We start from the raw sequence: 24,642 nt of genomic DNA, 5'->3' as shown, positions 1-24,642 counted from the left end.
ACACTCATTGACCTCCATACAAAAACTCCTTGCTTGGTGAGCGAAATAAACATAAAAACTCAACCTGCTGGAGAAGAGGTTTTGGGCCCAGTTATCTTCCTCTCTGGCGACACTCCATCTTAACTGCTCCTGCACATTTACTGGATTGGTTGAACAGTGCAGAAGAGAACCTCCCCCAACAGTATTATTCTTCTCATCAAGACCAGTATGTCGGGGATAATTTTCAGGCAATACTTTTACACCTGCTACGTTATGTTACCTGTGAAATGTAGTCCTTATTTTACATAGATTCCAAGTGTTATTTTGATGTTGGTTTTTTTTGGGGGGGGGGGGATTACTGGGATGCACTTCAATGTTGTTGTTAAAAGGGCTAAATTTAATTGATTGATCTTTTTCTCCCTTTCCCCGGCAGTAAGTACCAGGTGGTTGTGGAGGAAGAGCGCCCCCGGCGGGCACGAAGGGTGGCAGAGATTCTGCGCTGCTACCCGGTGCCCATCCACTTCCAGAACGCCACCGTGCTCAACTCACAGTATTACTTCACGGCCGAGCTGCCCATGGGCGACATCAAAACCCCCGTACCCTTCTGCATCGGAGACAACCGCACCTACAACGGCTACTGGAACGCCCCCCTCCTCCCCCACAAGAGCTACAGCATCTACTACCAGGCTGTCAGCACAGCCAATGGGGTGAGTGCTTGGGGAGATGTTGGGGTGGGGATTGGCTGCTGGGATATGTCCCAGAGGCTGCTTATCGATTGGTTGGCTTGACATGTAAGTCATAGCTCGTTCACGCCCCACAACAAGGTTGGATGTGAAACTGATTCAATGTCTTTTAACTGATGCTTTTAACAGCTTTACAAAAGCCCATTTTGAATTCATTTGCACTTATTGTTAATATCTGATATTGAACCCCTTAACCTACAGTGCCTTGCGAAAGTATTCGGCCCCCTTGAACTTTGCGACCTTTTGCCACATTTCAGGCTTCAAACATAAAGATATAAAACTGTATTTTTTTGTGAAGAATCAACAACAAGTGGGACACAATCATGAAGTGGAACGACATTTATTGGATATTTCAAACTTTTTTTTTTTTTTTTTTTTTTTTTAACAAATCAAAAACTGAAAAATTGGGCGTGCAAAATTATTCAGCCCCTTTACTTTCAGTGCAGCAAACTCTCTCCAGAAGTTCAGTGAGGATCTCTGAATGATCCAATGTTGACCTAAATGACTAATGATGATAAATACAATCCACCTGTGTGTAATCAAGTCTCCGTATAAATGCACCTGCACTGTGATAGTCTCAGAGGTCCGTTAAAAGCGCAGAGAGCATCATGAAGAACAAGAAACACACCAGGCAGGTCCGAGATACTGTTGTGAAGAAGTTTAAAGACGGATTTGGATACAAAAATATTTCCCAAGCTTTAAACATCCCAAGGAGCACTGTGCAAGCGATAATATTGAAATGGAAGGAGTATCAGACCACTGCAAATCTACCAAGACCTGGCCGTCCCTCTAAACTTTCAGCTCATACAAGGAGAAGACTGATCAGAGATGCAGCCAAGAGGCCCATGATCACTCTGGATGAACTGCAGAGATCTACAGCTGAGGTGGGAGACTCTGTCCATAGGACAACAATCAGTCGTATATTGCACAAATCTGGCCTTTATGGAAGAGTGGCAAGAAGAAAGCCATTTCTTAAAGATATCCATAAAAAGTGTTGTTTAAAGTTTGCCACAAGCCACCTGGGAGACACACCAAACATGTGGAAGAAGGTGCTCTGGTCAGATGAAACCAAAATTGAACTTTTTGGCAACAATGCAAAACAGAAAAGCAGGCCCAAACCATGATGCTGCCACCACCATGTTTGACAGTGGGGATGGTGTGTTCAGGGTGATGAGCTGTGTTGCTTTTACGCCAAACATAACGTTTGGCGTAAAAGCAACACAGCTCATCACCCTGAACACACCATCCCCACTGTCAAACATGGTGGTGGCAGCATCATGGTTTGGGCCTGCTTTTCTTCAGCAGGGACAGGGAAGATGGTTAAAATTGATGGGAAGATGGATGGAGCCAAATATAGGACCATTCTGGAAGAAAACCTGATGGAGTCTGCAAAAGACCTGAGACTGGGACGGAGATGTGTCTTCCAACAAGAGAATGATCCAAAATATAAAGCAACATCTACAATGCAATGGTTCAAAAATAAACATATCCAGGTGTTAGAATGGCCAAGTCAAAGTCCAGACCTGAATCCAATCGAGAATCTGTGGAAAGAACTGAAAACTGCTGTTCACAAATGCTCTCCATCCAACCTCACTGAGCTCGAGCTGTTTTGCAAGGAGGAATGGGAAAAAATGTCAGTCTTTCGATGTGCAAAACTGATAGAGACATACCCCAAGCGACTTACAGCTGTAATCGCAGCAAAAGGTGGCGCTACAAAGTATTAACTTAAGGGGGCTGAATAATTTTGCACGCCCAATTTTTCAGTTTTTGATTTGTTAAAAAAGTTTGAAATATCCAATAAATGTCGTTCCACTTCATGATTGTGTCCCACTTGTTGTTGATTCTTCACAAAAAAATACAGTTTTATATCTTTATGTTTGAAGCCTGAAATGTGGCAAAAGGTCGCAAAGTTCAAGGGGGCCGAATACTTTCGCAAGGCACTGTAAATAGTCTTCATTTTGAAAAGAAAATGGCCTCTTATTTAAAAGCACCAAGTAGAAATAGGATGTTCACATCAATGTGGCATTATGGAACCGTCTGATGGATTGCAATTTTTAAGTGCGTTCTTTCTTGGTCATCTACATTTTGTCCCACGCCCTCACAGCCAGGGTTAACATGACCACTCTCATCTGCTGTCACCTACTACTGTAGGAGACAACATTGCCCCCCAAAAAATACATAAAGTTCAACCCACCACTAAAGTTCCATCACTTCCCCATTCACAGCCACTGTGAAAACACCGGTCTGAAACAGACAGCAGAGCAAACTGTACGAGTGCGGAAAATGAAGATCAATGAACAGGCACAACAAGACTCTCCTTCAAGGCCTATTTGATAACCAATCCTGCATCATAATGGTCAATAACCCAGTATTCCAACCAACCCGATTATACCCCCCCCTCCTAACCGCTATAGTGCACTGTCTGTGTGGGAGTACAGGCCAGCACAGCCAGAGGGCAGACAACCCTTTTATCAATGACCTGCTGCTCAGATAGTAAATAATTCAAGTACGGCCATTCACAAATGCATTGGACACTTTGGCCTAATTGGAAAAAAATGTAACTATCCACCATATCCCCTTTTAAATGCTAATAAATTAGTCCTAATGAAAAGCCCATCCTTTTTCCTCCTCTCCGCCGCTCTCTTCCTCTCCTCTGCTCTCTTCCTCTCCTCTGCTCTCTTCCTCTCCTCTGCTCTCTTCCTCTCCTCTGCTCTCTTCCTCTCCTCCTCTCCTCCGCTTTCCTCCTCTCCTCCACTTTCCTCCTTTCCTCTGCTCTCAAACTCGGGCCATTAGGAAATTCACTGCCTCTAATTGGAGAAAGACTATCCAGGGGGGGTTGGGTGGGTGAGACCAGGCTTGTCTCGTCTCGGTGCTCTGGTCTCACCTTCTGGTGGGGGGAGCAGGGATACACACTAACCCCCTAATGGAGGTCTGGGAGAGGAGTGGGATGTTACGCCGTCTGACTCCTACTATTGCTAATAGGGTGCTGTGGGGCAGCAGCTAGCGGTACAGCTCTGTGTGTGTCTATGATAATACGCACACATTACAGTTGAATCCTCTGTGTGTGTATGTGAGTCTCTGATAATACACACACATTACAGTTGAATCTTCTGTGTGTGTATGTGAGTCTCTGATAATACACACGCATTACAGTTGAATCTTCTGTGTGTGTATGTGAGTCTCTGATAAAACACACACATTACAGTTGAATCTTCTGTTGGAAGGAGTGGAGGACCAAGGTGCAGCGTCGTACGAGTTCATCTTTATTTATTGAACTGAACACTGATTAACAAACATAACAAAGAGAATGAACGAAAACCGAAACAGTTCTGTCTGATTCAGAAAGACACAAAACAGAAAATAACTACCCACAAAAACCCTGTGGGGAAAAGCTCCCTAAGTATGGTTCTCAATCAGAGACAACGATCGACAGCTGTCCCTGATTGAGAACCATACTCGGCCAAAACAAAGAAATACAAACACATAGAAAAAGAACATAGAATGCCCACCCAAATCACACCCTGACCAACCCAAAAATAGAGACATAAAAAGCTCTACGGTCAGGGCGTGACTGTGAGTCTCTGATAATACGAACATTACAGTTGAATCCTCTGTGTGTGTATGTGAGTCTCTGATAATACACACACATTACAGTTGAATCCTCTGTGTGTGTATATGTGAGTCTCTGATAATACACACACATTACAGTTGAATCCTCTGTGTGTGTATGTGAGTCTCTGATAATACACACACATTACAGTAGAAGCCTCTGTGCTGACATTTTAAACAGGAGACAGTTTCCCCACAAATTGCTGGGGAGGCTAGAGAGTAGATCAGTAGGTCCTGGGTCTCTCTTCTGAGTAGAGAGAGAGGAGGGGAGGGAGGGAGAGAGACTGAAAACAACAACATTTCCCTTCCCCTCAGCCTTTTGGCCTCAGTTCAGATCAGAGAAAGGACACCAGCCTCCATGAGGCAGACTGGCATATTGGAGGGAAAACGGCATTTAATACTGAATTTAGCTGTAAGACCTAACTGAAAATGGAGATGTTCACATTTTGTTAGTTTAAGCCAGGTGTTCTAATCCTAGATTCTAAGTGATCCAAATCATTCTAACTAAATTACAGCCAGCTATTCCATTTACATGCTAGTATCTCATTAAGTGCTGGTGTCATTTGCCATATGGCAGGATCTGGCTCCAATGTCATCAAGCAGCCCTAGTAGACAAGTCTCTTCTTTTCGTCCCCTTGTTGCTCCAGAGCTTTCTCCACTCCCCACCTGAGTCCCACACTCACACCATCCTCCTGGTTGTTTTAATTATTCAGCACACTCCACAGTTTAATTTGTCGTCTCCTCAATAATGCAACAAGCCACACAAGAGCATTTTGCTGTCATAAAACACGGGGGGATTTAAGCATAAGCCCCAAGTCACTTTCCTCAACCGCTTGAATATTCATGCATCGTTGCTTTTCTGTGTTTGTTGCTTCCACGTTTGTAAGACGAGCGAAAGCAAAACCGGGGTGGGTGAGCGTGGTTCAACAGTTATTAGGTTCCCAGTCACAGCCATACTCTGTCCACCATCACAGGGTGATTTACAGTATAGCTAGCTTCACTATGGACATTTGAGGTGTGCACACCCACGTCTAATGTATACTGTATGTGCATATGTTCCTGTGAATATCTCTGTGTCCATACTGTATGTGCCCACTTGTATGTGAACACGTGTGTATGGAGCCTGAAGGTCGTGCTTGACTCTGGCTATAAACTGTAGAGAACACACAGGCATGGTGTAGTTGCAGACTTGTCTCTGACAGCTGGCTGCTAGATGCCAAGCGGAGGTGCTGATCCACAGCCTCTCTCTCCCTCTCTCTCCCTCCCCTTTGTTTTACACCCCAGTCTGTCTCAGCAGATTGGAACGAGCACAGCCTGACTGAGGCAGCAGGCCCTACACAGCCCTGACAGCTACATATGTTGCAATTTGTTGTGGCTGAGAACTGATGCCTTTTCCCATTTTTGTCCCTTTCTTTCTTTCTTTTTTTTCTCCCCTCGCAGGAGACCAAAATCGATTGTGTACGAGTGGCCACTAAAGGTAGGACTGGCCCCGTTGCATGAAAGTAATCTACCCACTGTTGATTGAAATGTGTTTCCCCTCTATCACACACACACACCTGAACGTTGCCAAGGTTTATTTTGGTGCGACCACAGGACTATAATGCTGTTCGCAGCTTTTCTTCTTATCGGCTACTCATGCTTTTCAGAGACTAATGTTTGGTCACTCACCTTGCTTCCTCTCACTCAATTTGATAGTGTACTTGTGTAAAGTGTTGTTAGGTTCTAATTCTCAGAGTACAAACTCAACGGACACTATGAAAGCTCAAACAAAAGATTATTCTTCCCAGAGGGTCAATACAACTGCATTAGACAAAGACAGGGTTTCATCCATGGTAGTATACATACCCCACTCCTCCTTATCATTAGACAAAGACATGGTTTCATCCATGGTAGTATACATACCCCACTCCTCCTTATCATTAGACAAAGACAGGGTTTCATCCATGGTAGTATACATACCCCACTCCTCCTTATCATTAGACAAAGACAGGGTTTCATCCATGGTAGTATACATACCCCACTCCTCCTTATCATTAGACAAAGACAGGGTTTCATCCATGGTAGTATACATACCCCACTCCTCCTTATCATTAGACAAAGACAGGGTTTCATCCATGGTAGTATACATACCCCACTCCTCCTTATCATCAGACATTGCATCCTTATTGCTAGGCAGGGACCTAAGTGATATGTGCCTTAAACGGTTCCTCCCCTTGTCAGTACTGCACTCAGCCCCTCCCAAGCTTCCTTATGGCACCCCTGATGTCTCTATTATACCTAATGATTAATAATATAACTAATGATTTAATAATAGTTCAAGCTCAGAAATCCAAACCTATCAGTGTTAAGTCATAAGCATTGGGCATTTTCCTATTAACAATGTCCTCTACGCAAAAGCTTAAGTCACATTAAGCACACAACAGTAGCAGATTAAGTTTTAAGTAATATTAATAGATTAAGTTTTAAGTAATAACTTAAGTCACTTTTTCATCTTAGACCTTGCAGTATTCAGTCAAATACGTTTTTGTTTTCTAACAGAACCAAAAAATTCCCACCAAAATAAATGAAGTTATTATTCCCGTCTAAAGACTGTAACCTGTCCATTAGTCAGTAGCACACCTACCAGTATGGTTGTTGGCTATACCATGTCTAGTGCTAGTAGCCTCCAGGCCATAGGACTGAGCTTTGCTAGCCAAAAGGCATGTGCCCAAACTTTCACAAACCGCCTCCCCATCATGGGAGATGTGTACCAATCGTAGGAAAGGGGAAACATTTACACTACCTGTCAAAAGTTTTAGAACACCTACTCTTTCAAGGGTTTTTCTTTATTTTGACTATTTTCTACATTGTAGAATAATAGTGAAGACCTCAAAACTATGAAATAACACTTATGGAATCATGTAGTAACCAAAAAAAGTGTTAAACAAATAAAAAATAAATGTTATATTTCAGATTCTTCAAATAGCCTGTATACATACCCCCCTACCTATTTACAACACAACTGATTGGCTCAAATGCATTAAGAAGGAAATCAATTCCACAAATAAATGTTTAACAAGACACCTGTCACATTTCAGGTGACTATCTCATGAAGCTGGTTGAGAGAATGCCAAGAGTGTGCAAAGCTGTCATCAAGGCAAAGGATAGCTACTTTGAAGAATCTCAAATAGTAAATATATTTAGATTTGTTTAACACTTTTTTTGGTTACTACATGATATGTGATATTTCATAGTTTGGATGTCTTCACTATTCTACAAACTTTTGACCGGTAGTGTATATTGGCGGCAGATGGTCAGAGTTCTCATTGCCCCCCTATTTTCTGATCCCCCCCCCCTTTGAAACATTAGCATATTAGATTCCAGTGGTGCTACTTAGCAAGCCGCACCATCCATTCTCTACCACTAGCCAGGCGTTGGTGCGCCACTGCTCTGCAATGTAATTGTGTACAGATGGTAGATAATCTATTTGCCTTACTCCATGCCATCTCTCTCTCTCACGGTGCCAAGACTGGGCTATAATGCTATATGCTAATGAGCGCTATCTCCTGTGTTGTTTCCAACACTTTTTAGCCGCGGACGCTAAACAAGTTTGAGTTTGAATCCCCCTTTTTCACATCATTGAAAGGACTGTTTTGAAACTCTTTTTTTCTTTGCTATCGTTTATGGCGTTTAATTTTTAATAAATTTTTATTGGACCTGAGCATTGTCACTTTAAGAGGAGCATCAGCTAATAGGTTCTCTGACTCTTGGGGTACCTGCCAGTCATAGTGGTGGCAGCCAATCGGATACCCCAAGGTTTTTTTTGGTGCGGGACTAACTGCCCGTACAGATGGCCATAAGCATGACAGTGAACTAAATATTGAGGCGATTAGCGGCTCATAGCTCCCTCAGGTTTGTATGAAATGCCTGTGTTAGTTCCCTCAAGGTGTTCACAAGCACACAACACAAACAAGTCATCAACCAAGCTTCTGCGATGATTACTAATGTATAGAAACATAACCGTTACATAACAAATGCCAAGTTTGTGAACGATACAGTATGCCATTTTCTGTTCCTCCCTGTGAGGGGTCGCTCTCTCTCTCTGAGTCTCTTGGCTTCAGCCCTGCCCTCTTCTTCTTCTCTCTCTTCCTGCATGTTGGCCTGGAACAACTTCTTCTTTTGCCTTAGCTGCCATAATCGTGACCCAGCTCACCACTCCCTACATACGCATCGCCCCCGCGGCTGGCGACAACCAACTAACAGGTCAGACCGCCTCTACTACTGCCCAGCTCTCTCCTCTCCTGTGTGTGTGTGTGTGTGTGTGTGTGTGTGTGTGTGTGTGTGTGTGTGTGTGTGTGAGCATCCATTACTTTTTGTGTTCGATTTATAGTGTCTTTTGTTTGTGCTTTATAACTTTTTATAGCTGCTATATCTGTTTGTGTTACATTGTGTAGCGCGTGTCTGTTTAAGTGTTAAAAAACAGGATGTGCAGTGACATGTTGTTTGGGAGACCGTCAATGGTTAACTAGGTTACCAGATATCTTGATTTCCACCATAGAGTTGACTTAATATTCATATCCGCCCTTCGGTCAGTATTCATCGTATTCATATCCTACAGAGAGTGTTACAAGGAGTACCTGGAACACCTGGTTGTGTTGCAAAAACATAGAATTACATTTTCATTCAAGGGTGATGTATGAGTTGAGCGAGGGGGAAAAAATATCAATATGGGCCTCGGGAAGCGAGCAATAAGCAGAGAAGCTGCACACTGGCACGACAAAGCCGTCCTGTTTAACCTGCTGTCAGAAAATTACATTTCAATATTTACCAGGCAGCTGCAGCATCAAAGGAAAGATGAAAACTTTCCGCCTTCTGTTTATACAAGAAGACATACGATTCTCCCCAGTCACACAGTCAGACACTGTGAAATGTAAAATGGTTTCCTGTAAAATATTTAACCATGTGATGTTTTTGGCTTGTGAAGCGTCACAGGGAATGAACAGGACTTTTGAGGGGCAGAAAGGGGAATATTCGGAGGACACAATGTCAAAAGTACTGATGGAAAAGACAAATTATTACAATATGCAACACCGTTTGACACTTACAATTTTCAGTTTCCACCAAAGTTACGACACCAACAACTGCAGTTAACTTGTATTAGGGTTGTCATGGTGCCAGAATCGCAAAACTATAATACCTGGTTTTCCTTGGTATCAACACAAAGCAGACTGAACTTTAAAAACCTACTGTGTGTAAAATATTGTGTGCTATAGCTCTGGGTGACAATATAAGGCTGGTCGTTTCCAACACTAGGGCGATACTGTTATCGTGACAACCCTATGGTGTTTATAATTACTTATTAAAGCATGAGTCAGATACAGCTCATTTCAGTACAGGCTGGATGGACAGCAAAATCAACAACATCGGTTTTGTCTCTAGATAGCAGTGACCTGGCGGGGGTCGTTGAATATAATTTGTTTTATTTACAGTATCCTGGGGACTTGTTGAGCTGAAAGCAGTGGAGGCCGCTGTGTGTTGTTAACCAGCTGTTGCGATGTTTCAGGCACTGACGTTGACGTTCCCGCCTACACAGAGCTACCGAGACCACACTATCCCCCAAAGCACCTCGCTTAGTTTGAGTTTGACATGAAACAGCCACGCTGAAAGCCCCACAGCCCTGCTCCTTTCTTCAAAGCTGGAGATATCTGCCGTTTAAAGTTTTAAACTTAAAAAGAACCAGTGTTTTCTGCCTCTCTAGGCATTCAGTTTTCTAATGACCCATAAACAGATGTCAAGGAGAGAATTTAGAAAAGAAGTAGAAAAGTTTGGAGTGAAAGTTAATAGTTGAAAAGTCCAACACAGCTGGAGATGTTTTTACGTTTCCCGAACACAAACTGGAGATGGCAAGATGGCCTTGACTGTTCTGTCTTTACTTATTTAAAAACTCTGTTCTCATGTAAACGACTGTTTTCTATACTTTTGCACACACAAGGTCTACCTTAAAGTGAGTGTACAAAACATTAGGAACACCTACTCTTTTCATGACAGACTGACCAGATGAGTCCAGGTGAAAGCTATGATCCCTTATTGATGTGACTTGTTAAATCCACTTCAATCAGTGTAGATGAAGAGGAGGAGACAGGTTAAATAAGGATTTTTAAGCCTTGAGACAATTGAGACATGGATTGTGTATGTGTGGCATTCAGAGGGTGAATGGGCAAGACACAATATTGAATTGCCTTTGAACAGGGTATGGTAGTAGGTGCCAGGCACACCGGTTTGAGTGTATCAAGAGCTGATACGCTGCTCGGTTTCATGCTCAACAGTTTCCTGTGTGTATTGTAAATAAGAATTTGTTCTTAACTGACTTACCTAGTTAAATAAAAATAAATTAATAAAAAAACAAAAATGAAGAATGGTCCACCACCCAAAGGACATCCAGCCACAAGACAAAACTGTGGGAAACATTCGAGTCAACATGGGCCAGCAACCCTGTGGAACGCTTTCCACACCTTGTAGAGTCCATGCCCTGACAAATTGAGACTGTTTTGAGGGCAAAAGGGGGGTGCAGCTCCATATTAGGAAGGTGTTCCTGATGTTTTGTCAGTGTATAACAGAGTCAGAAGTCCACCTTATTGCTTTCCTTGAAGGTTTTTCCCTCACCACCTAAATCCTTCAGTAGATCTCTGGTTATCCAGATAAAAAGGCATCTTCGGTGTTATCTAGTGGTATTCACAGTATATGGAATAACGGATGAATTGGTAGCATACATTTGCATTCTAAGAGACTGGCTGCCTGGTATGTGAATGCTCATGACTGTCTGTCCCCCTCTGGACTCAACATCTCATTCAAGGTGATGGTCAAGTCCACCTAGGTGTAGAACCTCGAGGGCGGCTAACCTTAGGCCTCCAGAGCACGTGTCAAACTCATACCACGAAGGGCGGAGTGTCTGGGTTGTCGCTCCTCCCTTGTACTTTATTGAGGAATTAAGGTCACTGATCAGTAAGGAACTCCCCTCCCCTGCTGGTCTTAATTGAAAGGCAAAACAAAAACCTGCAGACACTCGGCCCTCCGTGGAATGAGTTTGACACCCCCTTCTCAAGAGAGTGATCTGTATGTTACACAAACTCTCACAGACTGGTCACCTCCTCTCTCCTAGGCCCTCTGTCCTCCAGGCCCGCCCTCTCCTCTCTCTCCTAGGCCCTCTGTCCTCCAGGAACCGCCCTCTCCTCTCTCCCCTCACTTCACCCAGACTCACCCTTTGGAGTAAAACACAAATTCCCACTGCGGAATGAGCCCCCCGCTTGCCGGCCTCCCTATCCGTCACTGCGGTAACAACGATAGCCGCACGAGCTGCGAGTGATGGATGTTGTCACCCTTTGATTGAAAAAGTGGCGCTGGCAGGGAGGAATAGATTCGGGGGCCGGGGCGAATTGGAACGGCGTGTCCCGACTATTTTTCATCCCGAACTCATTTAGCGCGGGGAAATGGATATTTCATCGGGCCGCGGGTTGACGTTCCATCACATTATACAGTAAACAGGAGAGCAGGAGGCTCCTTCTATCTTTCTGTCTCCCTCCATCTCTTTCTCTCCCCCTCACTCTCCTCTCTCTAGCTCTGTCTCTCTCTCCCTCTCTCTTCTCTCTCTTTCTGTCTCTCTGTGGTTCCTCTCCTCCTCTCGCTCCCTCTTTTAGAGGAGGGGAAGGCCCCAGTACTAGTGTTACACAGTGGCTCTGCTGCGAGAGGCCTGGTTATCGGATTGGAGCAGATATTAAATGCCCTGGCCATCGGTGTGATCACCCGTCACTTCCTACTTTGGGAATAAATTTCTTCCTAGGAAGTAGTCCCCCTCTCCCTTTTCTTGTCTGTGCACCACCACTCACCGTACCACAGTAGACGACTCCGATTTGAATATCCAAAGGCAAGAGAGGCAACGTGCATATTGTGTCGCCCAAAGACAATAGGTGTGTAAAAAGGCACTGTTAATGAGTTCATCAGGCACTCTCAGGTGCAGGGCAAATGACTGCTTCATTTAGGAATGGAAGGGCGGGGAGGATGGAGGGATGGAGGGAAATAAGGTAGTGCATAAGCAAGTCATCCCAGGAGGGAGGCTGGAGGACAGATAGGGAGTGCATGGTTGAAGTGTAGAGCAGCTGTGGAAGCCTGAGAGAAGATGCAGCCACATACAGGCCCTGCAATAGGAGAGCTGTGTAAATGTCACTGTCGTCACTCTAAAAACACTTTCTACGTTACATGACAATACATTTAACATGGAAAGAGCCCAGCTCAGCATGTTATGAAGTCTAATACAGTAAAGCGTCAGTAGTGAACACATTTTCTGGAAAAAGGGTTGTTGCTGGAGTGTTCCAACACCTAACCGCATAGTTAGACCAGAGTTGGACCACCCAGTAGACTTGAAGACAGTGTTGTCATAATGAAGTATAACAACAATGTATGAATTCAAATTGTTCTCGTTTCAAGCCTTTCCCTGTAGTCTAACATAGCAACGCTCCACTGGCAACGGGTGTGGTCTTATGTTCTCGATGAGAATAAAGTGTATGGTAAATGATATGACAACCATGATGATAATGATGACATGGACCCAAAATGGCCACCTGGTGACCGTTGTTGCCCATACTCTTTGGCCACCAGGGACTGCGACCAGGAAGCCTGACGCGGTGGAGCCGGAGAAGCAGACAGATCACACGGTAAAGATCGCTGGAGTCATCGCCGGTGTCTTGCTCTTCGTCATCATCTTCCTCGGTGTGGTGCTGGTCATGAAGAAAAGGTAAGAGACTATCAAGGTCCACTCAATAAATACACTGACTGTATAGAATGACCGTTTGAAGGTTTCCATTCCCTCATAGCTGGCCCCTGGGATCTAGCATTAAAGGGATAGCTCAGTGAGGCCCTTTATCTACTTCCCCAGTCAGATTAACTTGTGGATACCATTTTTATGTATCTACGTAAAGTTTGAAGTGTTAGCTCAATTGCTAACTAGCGTTAGTGCAATGACTGGAAATCTATGGAAACAGCTAGCATAACACAAGTTCATCTGACTCTGGGGAAGTAGATAAAAGGCCAAAATCATTGCCAAAATCCTGAAGTATCCCTTTAAGCTGTGGCTTTGGAGGAGTTGTGTGCTTAGTGTAATTACATGATAGCCCAAATCAAATTAATTCCCTCTGATTGTCCTTTCACCTTCAAAACCCTCTGCATCGTCAACGTCAAGGCTAAATAATTGATTTGATGACACTGATAAGCGCCATTAAACTGTTTATGGCACTGGTATATGGTGTGCATTGAAATATTCATATTCCCCCCTTCCCCCCTCCACGCCGATACCGCCCTCCAGTCAAACAAATGTCACTGTATTAATGACCCCGGCAATGGGAATAGGAAAATATTTGGAGCTTGTCTTGTGGCGGGAAAAACTAGCAAAGATAAAAGGGAATAATTTATGAAAGCGCTTCATTATTATTATTTTTTTTCAAAGAGCCAGAGATGCCTGCGGCTGTGTTGCTGCAGGCTAGTTTACATTAGCCCTAGTCCAATGCCAAAGGGAGAGAGGGAGTGTCTATGCTACACAGCATCCCCAGGAACTAGCGCCGAGCAAATAGCCAAACTGCCTACACACACACACACACACACACACACACACACACACACACCCCCAAACCACAGGAGGTTGGTGGCACCTTAATTGGGGATGACAGGCTTGTGGTATTGGCTGGAGCGGAATAAGTGGAATGGTATCAAATACATCAAACACATGGTTTCCATGGCGTCCATGTGTTTGATGCCATTCCATTTGCGCCATTCCAGCCATTATTATGAGCTGTCCTGCCCTCAGCAGCCTCCACTGAAACACACACATAGCACGATGGGGAATTTAAGCAGATTTCTCTGGGGTATGTGCTGGTGAATGCCAGTGATGCTAGACTATCTCCACCCTGCACTCAATATCTAGAGGATAGATCGTGGATACATACTGTGTGGTTGTCAGTATAGCTATTGTTCTGTATTTCAATCCAATGACTATTCACTGAATTCATGATGACCTCAGGAATGTTTTACTAGCCTGAAATCTTTTTTATTTCAACGATTCTAATCGTGAATCAGGGACCAAACCACATGAGCAATTTTTTTGTTGTCTTTTAGAGTCACCAGTGGTGGGAAAGGACCCAATTATCATAATTGAGTAAAAGTAAAGATACCTTAATAGAAAAGGACTCAAGTAAAAGTGAAAGTCCCCCAGTAAAATACTACTTGAGTAAAAGTGTAAAAGTATTTGGTTTTAAATATACTTAAATATCAAAAGTAACTGTAATTGCTAGAATATAGTTAAGTATCAAAAATAAAAAGCACAATTTTATTTTACTGTTTTTAGTTAAGGATAGCCAGGGGCACCCTTCAATGCTGACAATAATTTACGAACAAAGCATTTGTGTTTAGTGAGTCCGCCAGATTAGTGTGTGAATTGGACCATTTTCCTGCCCTGCTAAGCATTCAAAATGTAACGAGGACTTTTTGGTGTCAGGGAAAATGTATTGAGTAGAAAGTACATTTAATTTTATTTAGCAATGTAATGGAGAATAAGTAAAAGAACAGATACCAAAAAAACTACTTAAGTAGTACTTTAAAGTATTTTTTCTTAAGTATTTTACACCACTGAGGGTCACATAGTGTATGTGTAAGAAAAAGTTTAGGCTTGTTTCTAATAAGTGTCAATATTGTGTGTTATTGCATACACACGCGATCATTACTTCCCAATGTTTTGGATGAGTGCAATTTCCGGGATTGTCAAACGGTATATGTGTCAAAAAATAGTACTCATACAATTTTGAAAATAATTAGTCACTGCTGTTGTAAAAACATTTTATTCCAGCCAGAGTTACAGCTTAACTTGCTCTCTAACACGGCTCCATTGAGCTTCCTCTGTCCTCTTCCTGCACTCTCTCACTCTTTAATAACACTATCCTCTCCTCTCAATGACAGCCCATCACCTTCACTAAGACACTACGCTACCCACAATTCTCTCCTGCAGAACCTGCACACCTGACCTAGCCTGCCAATCAGCAGGTCCCACCTATCCCCTCTACACCCCACGCATGAGTTGTCGTCCCCAGCAACCACCTAGCAACCACCTATCCTCAGTCGTACCGTAAATCGTCACTGTATGCCGCCATATCGTGTTTTTTTGTTTCATTTCTATATATTTTTCTCCAGTACATTAATATTTTTACTTTTTCTTTCCTTTCCTTCCATTCCATTTCCCCTCCGCTCCCCACCACTGCTTTTATCCTACCACCACCCCACTCGGCAGAAGAACCTATCACTCCTACACTTATTACCTGTAAGTAACCCACTTTGTGACTGAAAACGCTTAGTGCCATGCTTTCTCTATCTGCGACCACCGCCTTGATCTACCATGCATGAAACCTCTTGGTGACCTTCCTTCCTCTCCTTTCAAACTGACAGCCAAGGCTTGAGCTGTCTAACACTGGCTTAGCAGCTAACGCTTAGCAGCTAAAGTCTATTCTACACCTCAAGGTCCAATTTGAAGTCCAATTGCAAAGTGCTATTGCAAACATGTTTACAAGAGTGGATAACAGATAGAAGATAATTAATCTAAATCAATTGGAAAAACTGACGCTCAAATGAGACAAAATGCTCTGTTTTTAAATTGTGACGACACTCCAACCAATGCTTTAGTTTGAAAAGGGACCTGGATCAGTCGCTACTATTCTAAACCACTTAGAAAACCCATAGACGTAGATACTATATTTCTAAATACACGTCGAAAAAAATAGACATCTCAGTTTTCCCCTTGCATTGTGCTTTCTAGAGTATATTGTGCTTTATTGACTAAGAGGGAAACTGTCTTCTCTGTAACCCAAGTAGCATTGCTCCATTGGAATGACCAACTAACCCAGCCGACCCATTTCAGAATAGCTGTGCGAGCATGAGACAACGAGAGGGGGTCGGTTTTGTGTCTGATGCCTCTCGGCCTAACCCTGTCCCAGGATCCACCTAAACCCGCCAACTCCCATGATTCTCTCTGTCCGTTCTCATTTCAGCACATCTTTTAAATGTTTTGTTCATTTTCCTCCATGTTTTAGATCAGTGGTTTGTGCATGGCTCTGTTGACAGTATGTGAAATTCTCATCAGTATCCCGGTACAATAGTGCTAAAAGTCTACTGTGATGGTGACGATAGCTCCGAGTTTGATTCTATGTACTCTGTGTGTAGCAAATGAGCAAAAGTATTGTAGCCAGCGTCGTGTATTAGAGCTATGGATTATTTAACATGTACTAATATACAGTACCAGTCAAAAGTTTGGACACACCTACTCATTCCAGGGTTTTTCTTTATTTTGACTAATTTCTACATTGTAGAATAGTGAAGACATCAAAACTATGAAATAACACACGGAATCATGTAGTAACCAAAAAATTGTTAAACATATTTTGTATTTGAGATTCTTCAAAGTCACCCTTTACCTTGATGAAAGTGTTTCACACACTTGGCATTCTCTCAACCAGCTTCATGAGTAGTCAACTGGAATTAAATTCAATTAACAGGTGTGCCTTGTTAAAAGTTCATTTGTGGAGTTTATTTCCTTAATGAGTTTGGGCCAATCAATTTTCTTGTGACAAGGTGGGGGGTATACATAAGATAGCCCTATTTGGTAAAAGACCAAGTCCATATTATGGCAAGAATAGCTCAAATAAGCAAAGCGAAACGACAGTCCATCATTACTTTACGACATGGTCAGTCAATGCGGGAAAATGTCAAGAACTTTGAAAGTTTCTTCAAGTGCCATCGCAGAAACCATCAAGCGCTATAATGAAACTGACTCTCATGAAGACCACCACAGGAATGGAAGACCCAGAGTTATCTCTGCAGCAGAGGATAAGTTCATTAGAGTTATCAGCCTCAGAAATTGCAGCCCTAATAAATGCTTCAGAGTTCAAGTAACAGACTCATCTCAACATCAACTGTTCAGAGGAGACTGTGTGAATCAGGCCTTCATGGTTGAATTGCTGCAAAGAAACCACTACTAAAGGACACCGGTAAGAAGAAGACGTGCCTGGTCCAAGAAACACAAGCAATGGACATTAGACTAGTGGAAATCTGTCCTTTGGTCTGATGAGTCCATATTTGAGATTTTTTGTTTCAACCGCTGTGTCTTTGAGATGCAGAGTATGTGAACGGATGATCTTCGCATGTGTGGTTCCCACCGTGAAGCATGGAGGAGGAGGTGTGATGGTGTGAGTGTGCTTTGTTAGTGACACTGTCAGCGATTTTGTTTACCCTTCAAGGCACACTTAACCAGCATGGCTACCACAGCATTCTGCAGCGATACGCCATCCCATCTGGTTTGCGTTTAGTGGGACTATAATTTGTTTTTCAACAAAACAATGACCCAAAACACCTCAAGGCTGTGTAAGGGCTATTTGACCAAGAAGGAGAGTGATGGAGTGCTGCATCAGATGACCTGGCCTCCACAATCCCCTGACCTCAACCGACTCGAGATGGTTTGTGAAGGAAAAGCAGCCAACAAGTGCTCAGCATATGTGGATACTCCTTCAAGACTGTTGGAAAAACATTCCAGGTGAAACTGGTTGAGAGAATGCCAAGAGTTTGCAAAGCTGCCATCAAGGCAAAGGGTGGCTACTTTGAAGAATCTCAAATATAAAATAGATTCTGATATGTTTAACACTTTTTTGGTTACTACATGATTCCATATGTGTTGTTTCATAGTTTTGAAGTCTTCACTATTATTCTACAATGTAGAAAATAGTACAAATAAAGATGTCTAGGTGTGTCCAAACTTGACTCGTACTGTATATCAGAGTGCTAGAGTAAGAATGTCTTCTGAGATTTCTTGGGTTAAATGTGTCCTTGGTTTGCGATTTCCAAGTTGATTTGCTGTGATTTTTTTAAAAAAAAGGCAGTTATTTCATTATTAATTGCAGGTACTTGTTAAATACGCAGTCAATCAGAACATCTGTACATATATCCAGAAATAAATTGTTATTTTTGGGACAGAGACAATGGCATTCATGCAGGAATGTGAGCTGGCTTCCGTGTGTGCCAACTTGTTTTCAGTAGGGGCGTGAGCAGCTCAGAGAAGCGCCACAGAGGAGAAGACCCCTCTGGCTAGGATTTGAATAAGACTCTGCTGAATGTCCATAGGGGGAAGAACAGAAGAACAGATAAATCCCAGATATGAAGACATTTTATCTATTTATATTCTAGCTATATACCCCTTCCTCTCTGTATTGAGAGCTCCTTGTCTAAATCTTCTCAGTGACTTCCAAAACATGCTTTTGGATTGGTATACCCAGTTTAGTGTTCCATGGATGAAGAGGGGGATTTTTTAAGTGGGAGATGCGGTCCAGCTTTTCTCTTTCTCCATCTAGACCTCTTCCTCTCTCTCTATTTCTCTATCTTCATTTTCTTTCTCTCCCCTCTATTTCTCTTCATTCTTTGTCGCTCTCTCCCCTCTCCGTTCTCTCTCTCTCCTCTCTCCTTTCTCTCTCTATCCTTTCTCTCTCTCCTCTTTCTCTCTTTCTCCTTTTTCTCTCTTTCTCCTTTCTCTCTCCCCTCTCTTCTTTCTCTCTCCCCTCTCTCATTTCTCTCTCTTCCCTCTCTCCTTTCTCTCTCTTCCCTCTCTCCTTTCTCTCTCTTCCCTCTCCTTTCTCTCTCTCCCCTCTCTCCTTTCTCTCTCCCCTCTCTCTCCCTTCTCTCTCTCTCTCTATCTCTCTCTCTCTCCCCTCTCTATTTATCTCTTCATTCTCTTCTCGCTCTCTCCACTCTCTCCATTCTCTCCCCTCTCCTTTCTCTCTCTCCCGCCACTCCTTTCTCTCTCTCCCCTCTCGCCTTTCTCTCTCTCCCCTCTCGCCTTTCTCTCTCTCCCCTCTCTCTCCTTTCTCTTCTCTCGCTCTCTCTTTCACTTCATTCTCTTTCTCTCCCCTCTCTATTTCTCTCTCCGTTCTCTCTCTAGTTCCCTCCCCTCTCTCCTCTCTCTCTCCTTTCTCTCTCTCGCTCCCTCTCTGTTCTCTCTCTCTCTCGCTCCCTCCCCTGTCTCCTCTCTCTCTCCTTTCTCTCTCTCCCTCATCCCCTCTCTCCTCTCTCTCTCCTCTCTCTCTCTCTCCTTTATCTCTTTCTCCTTTCTCTCTCCCCTTTATCTCTCTCCCCTTTATCTCTCTCCCCTTTATCTCTCTCCCCTTTCTCTCTCTCCCCTTTCTCTCTTTCTCTCGCTCTCTCTCCATTTCTCTCTTTCTCTTCATTCTCTTTCTCTCCCCTCTCTATTCTATTCCATTCTATTTCTTGCTCTCTCCACTCTCCTTTCTCTCTCTCTCGCTTTCTCCCCTCTCCTTTCTCTCTCTCCCCTTTCCTTTCTCTCTCCCCTCTCTCCTTTCTCTCTCCTCTTTCTCCATTCTCTCTCTCTCCACTCTCTCCTTTCTCGCTCCCTCTCTCTCTCTCGCTCCCTCCCCTCTCTCCTATCTCTCTCTCTCCTTTCTCTTTCTCCTTTCACTCTCTCCTTTCTCTCTCTCTCCTCTCTCTCCTTTCTCTCTCTCCCCTCTCTATTTTCTCTCTCTCTCCTTTTGCTCTTTCCCCTCTCTCTCTCTCTCTCTCTCCCCCCTTTCTTTCTCTCTCTCTCTCTCTCTCTCTCTCTCTCTCTCTCTCCCCTTTCTTTCTCTCTCTCTCTCTCCCCTTTCTTTCTCTCTCTCGCTCTCTCCCATCGCTCTCTCGCTCTCTCCCATCGCTCTCTCGCTCTCTCCCATCGCTCTCTCGCTCTCTCCCTCGCTCTCTCCCATCGCTCTCTCCCCTCTTTCTCTCTCACTCTCTCTCTCGTTTTTCACTCTTCTCTCCTTTCTCTCTCTCTCTCTCTCTCTCTCTCCTTTTTCACTCTCTCTCTCCTTTCTCACTATTTTCTCTCCTTTCTCTCTCCCCTCTCCTTTTTCTCATTTCTCTGCTTTCTCTCCCCTCTCCTTTCTCTCCATTCTCTCTCACCCTCTCCTTTCTCTCTCCCCTCTCCTTTCCCTCCCCTCTCCTTTCTCTCCCCTCTCCTTTCTCTCTTCTCTCCTTTCTCTCTTCTCTCCTTTCTCTCTCTTCTCTCCTTTCTCTCTCTTCTCTCCTTTCTCTCTCCCCTCTCCTTTCTCTCTCTCCTTTCCCTCCTTTCTCTCTCCCCTCTTTCTCTCTCTCTCTCTCTCTCGTTTTTCACTCTTCTCTCCTTTCTCTCTCTCTCTCTCTCTCTCTCTCTCTCCTTTTTCTCTCTCTCTCCTTTTTCACTCTCTCTCTCCTTTTTCACTCTTTCTCTCCTTTTTCACTCTCTCTCCTTTTCACTCTCTCTCTCCTTTTCACTCTCTCTCTCCTTTCTCACTCTCTTCTCTCCTTTCTCACTCTTTTCTCTCCTTTCTCTCTCCCCTCTCCTTTCTCTCCTTTCTCTCTCCCCTCTCCTTTCTCTCTCACCCTCTCCTTTCTCTCCTTTCTCTCTCACCCTCTCCTTTCTCTCATTTCTCTCTCCCCTCTCCTTTCTCTCCCCTCTCCTTTCTCTCCCCTCTCCTTTCTCTCCTTTCTCTCTCCCCTTTCTCTCCTTTCTCACTCTCTTCTCTCCTTTCTCACTCTCTTCTCTCCTTTCTCACTCTTTTCTCTCCTTTCTCACTCTTTTCTCTCCTTTCTCTCTCCCCTCTCCTTTCTCTCTCACCCTCTCCTTTCTCTCTCACCCTCTCCTTTCTCTCATTTCTCTCTCCCCTCTCCTTTCTCTCCTTTCTCTCTCCCCTTTCTCTCCTTTCCCTCCTTTCTCTCTCCCCTCTTTCTCTCTCGCTCTCATTTTTCACTCTTCTCTCCTTTCTCTCTCTCTCTCTCTCTCTCTCTCCCTCTCTCCCGCCCTCTCTCTCTCTCTCTCTCTCCTTTTTCACTCTCTCTCTCCTTTTTCACTCTCTCTCCTTTTTCACTCTCTCTCTCCTTTCTCACTCTCTTCTCTCCTTTCTCACTCTTTTCTCTCCTTTCTCTCTCCCCTCTCCTTTCTCTCCTTTCTCTCTCCCCTCTCATTTCTCTCTCACCCTCCCCTTTCTCTCCTTTCTCTCTCACCCTCTCCTTTCTCTCCTTTCTCTCTCCCCTCTCCTTTCTCTCCCCTCTCCTTTCTCTCCCCTCTCCTTTCTCTCCTTTCTCTCTCCCCTTTCTCTCTCCCCTCTCCTTTCTCTCTCTCCTCTCCTCTCCTTTCTCTCTCTCCTTTCTCTCCTTTCTCTCTCTCCTTTCTCTCCTTTCTCTCTCCCCTCTCCTTTCTCTCTCCCCTCTCCTTTCTCTCCTTTCTCTCTCTCCTTTCTCTCCTTTCTCTCGCTCCCCTCCTTTCTCTCCTTTCTCTCACTCCCCTCTTTCCTTTCTCTCCTTTCTCTCGCTCCCCTCTCTCCTTTTCTCTTTCTCTCCCTCATATTCTCTCTCCTTCATGCTCTTCCCCTGCCTCCTTTTGTCTCTCTCCCTTCCTCTTCCTCTCCCCCTCTCTTTCTCTCCCTCTTTCTGCTTCCCTAGTCTTCTGTCCTTCATGCTCTTCCCTTCCTTCTCCTTCTCCCCCTCTCTCACTTCTTGGCCGTTTAAGTAGGAGTAATATGGTAAACGGTGCAAGATTATGCCTCTCAGTTCACGTCAGGGCCGCCGAGCCGTGAGCTCATGTTTAACAGCGCGTCGCTTGCCACTCGCCTCAGATTGAGCCGTCACGCGCGCCCGTCGCTCTAATGAAATATTGAATGCAGTTTGCCTTTGATCCGACGCACACTACAGTAGAGAGAGCAGAACAGGTGGAGGCAAGGGAGAGAGGAAGAGAGGTCTCCGGGGAGAGGTCTGTCCAGATTTTTACATTTGATTTACTAATGATACCATTGCTCCATTGGGATACATTGAAGTGGAAGAGATCAGGTAGTAAATGGTACAGTGTGTGATCCTGTGTTCAAATGGACTCGCTGCTTTACAGTAGAAGTGTTGTATTATATTGAGTCAGGGCTATAATGTAAAGAGCACTTCTGTGTCATACAGCCCTCTACCAAATGCTGAATCTGGTACTGGGCTTGTTCCCTCCTTATGCAGATAGACTGGGTATGCATCCCAAATGGCACCCTATTCCCTATATAGTGCACTACTTTTGGTCAAATGCAGTGTGCTAAATAGTGGATAGGGTGCCATTTGGGACGCAGTCTGTCTGTGTGAAAGATGCAGAACCGCCAAGATGCCTCTATCGTTTCCCTGGATGCCTTTTTCTGTGAGAATGGTAAAAGGCAGCATAAGACATCTTGATAAAACAAGAGCGGAATAACTGCTTGGGATGAGTGATGAGCTGAGCGGGATGCTTCCTCTCCATCTTCTCTCCCCGACGATCATTTTCCCCCTCTTTCTTTCATGTGTACACACACACACACACACACAAAGAAAGAGAGAGAACCCATGGAGACAGGCACATTTAACTGTGGCCTTTCAGCAGCCGAGTGGGGCCCAGCCCGGCGCATGAAAAAGCCTTAATTAAATCCTACAAGGAAGGCCTCACACAGAAAAATAATCAAATGAATTGCAACAAGGGGATGCACATTTGTCTGGCTGATAGGCACTGTCATTCCGAAGGAGAGCAGGGAAGTTGGAGAAGGAGGCGGTAAAAGAGGGAAGATGAGACCATTTTGCTCGTCTGTTGTGGGACGCGACAGGGTTGTCCTTTAACGCCCTTTGTCATTAAGGTGACAGGTCATTCCCAGGCCACCTGAGTCGACACTCCAGTTTTCTCTGACCCCCTTCCTGTGTCACTGCAATGAGATAAACGAGGGTTGTATTCATTAGACACCAAATGGAAAAAACTGATTGGAACAGGGATGATCTACCTAGACAAACGTTCAATGTTGTGTTCCGTTATTCAATGTTTTGAATGTGCTGTGTCCACTAATGAACATGACTCTGGCTACAAGGCTGGATATTAGATGCCACACTTTCCCCTGAAATGCTACTATTGAAGTGTTCACTTGGTAAGCTTTCCCGAGCATCAAACAAACTTGTTGGCGTAATTAAAAGGGAACGCACTAGAGCGCATTGTGGGGAATTTACAGGCCGTTAGCCTAACTTTAGCTGTTAGCGCCCAACCAGCCGTGCTAAATGGAATCAGCCATCCTATCAGATCCTTGTTACACGAGAGGTAGCTGAACTTACATGCCACAGCCCTATAAAGGTGTGTCTGACGTGAACGCAATCACACACAGTAACACAGACACACACACCTAGCGCGCCACCCTGAGATGCATTAGCATTAATGGCACTCAACCGCTTCTCATTCGATTAGCATACATAACCCCTAAAGTGCAGGTGTCTCACGAACTGCGTAGTAAGTGGTGTTGCCAAACCTCGTAAGGAGCCCATTAGAGTGAGTAACGTGATTATATCATAGGATCTAAGTACTGTACTGTGTTCAGGAGTCCCTAGAGGTTCTCAATAGAACCGTTATATGATCCACTGACTGACACAACAAAGGGCAACTCCAGTTACACGGTTAGATGTAAAACGGGGACACGATCAAACATATTCCAGTTGATTTCCTGTAAAAGTGACTGTTTTCCAGCAGTCTTAATGAACTGGGTGAATGTAGACTGTTTCCAGTTTCATGGTTTCAGCAGCCAGTTATTACACCCAACCAACAACACCCAGTGTATCTATGCCACTGTGTCAGGGGTCGGGAGTCGTTTGGAGCATTCTTTTATATGGCGGCTCTGGGTCTAATGAAAGGTGTGCTGAACGCCCGATGTCACACGGGTGCTCTTTCTCTTGGGTATAAAGGATGCGCTGCAAACACGGGTGACCCTCTGCGTTTAGACACCGGTAAACAGTGTTGTGGGAGATCATACCATTTCTAAGCGCACCAGGTTTATTTCACCTCTGCCTCCAGGGTCAATTCAGACTAGATTTATTTGGCTTATTTGGCCCAAAATAGATTTTCTTTTTGTCTGCAACAGGGTCAAGAGTGTTACTGGATCAGCCTCTTGTCTGATGCCGCCATTGTACGTTGGGGTCAAAGTGCAGATCCAAGTACAAATAAGAAATTACTGCTCCCACCATGAACACAGACTTTTATTCAGCGACTATGTTTCCAATTAACATTGTGTGTTAGACCACCGCAGGGTGAGAAGTTCTTTCAATTTAGTGTTTTTTTCTCCTCTCTCTCCCCTCTCCCTCTCTCCTTTATTATGGACAGACTTCTCCCCATCTTAGCTACTGTTGATGTGAAAAGAACTTGACCTGCCTGTACAGTGCCATGACCTGAACCCCATTGAACACCTTTGGGATGAATTGG

At 44.2% G+C, this 24,642-nt stretch overlaps 1 protein-coding gene across 12 annotated transcripts in view; it reads left to right on the top strand.

Annotated features, from left to right (window-relative positions):
* LOC110490935 (receptor-type tyrosine-protein phosphatase mu) overlaps positions 1 to 24,642 on the top strand; it is a 302,121-nt gene that overhangs the window by 202,134 nt on the left and 75,345 nt on the right. For 5 of the 12 annotated variants that reach the window (XM_036943984.1, XM_036943983.1, XM_036943982.1 and 2 more), the window contains exons 12-16: positions 413 to 686; positions 5,772 to 5,808; positions 8,499 to 8,573; positions 12,963 to 13,098; positions 15,637 to 15,666. In XM_036943984.1, the coding sequence (XP_036799879.1) occupies positions 413 to 686; positions 5,772 to 5,808; positions 8,499 to 8,573; positions 12,963 to 13,098; positions 15,637 to 15,666 (552 nt within the window). The remainder of the gene's footprint in view (positions 1 to 412; positions 687 to 5,771; positions 5,809 to 8,498; positions 8,574 to 12,962; positions 13,099 to 15,636; positions 15,667 to 24,642) is intronic. The other 7 variants (XM_036943987.1, XM_036943985.1, XM_036943988.1 and 4 more) reach the window with 3 other exon arrangements.

Source organism: Oncorhynchus mykiss, chromosome 15, assembly GCF_013265735.2.
Source record: "Oncorhynchus mykiss isolate Arlee chromosome 15, USDA_OmykA_1.1, whole genome shotgun sequence".
Lineage (NCBI taxonomy): Eukaryota > Metazoa > Chordata > Actinopteri > Salmoniformes > Salmonidae > Oncorhynchus > Oncorhynchus mykiss.
The sequence above is the reverse complement of the archived record's forward strand: the minus strand, read 5'-3'. Positions and strand labels throughout refer to the sequence as shown.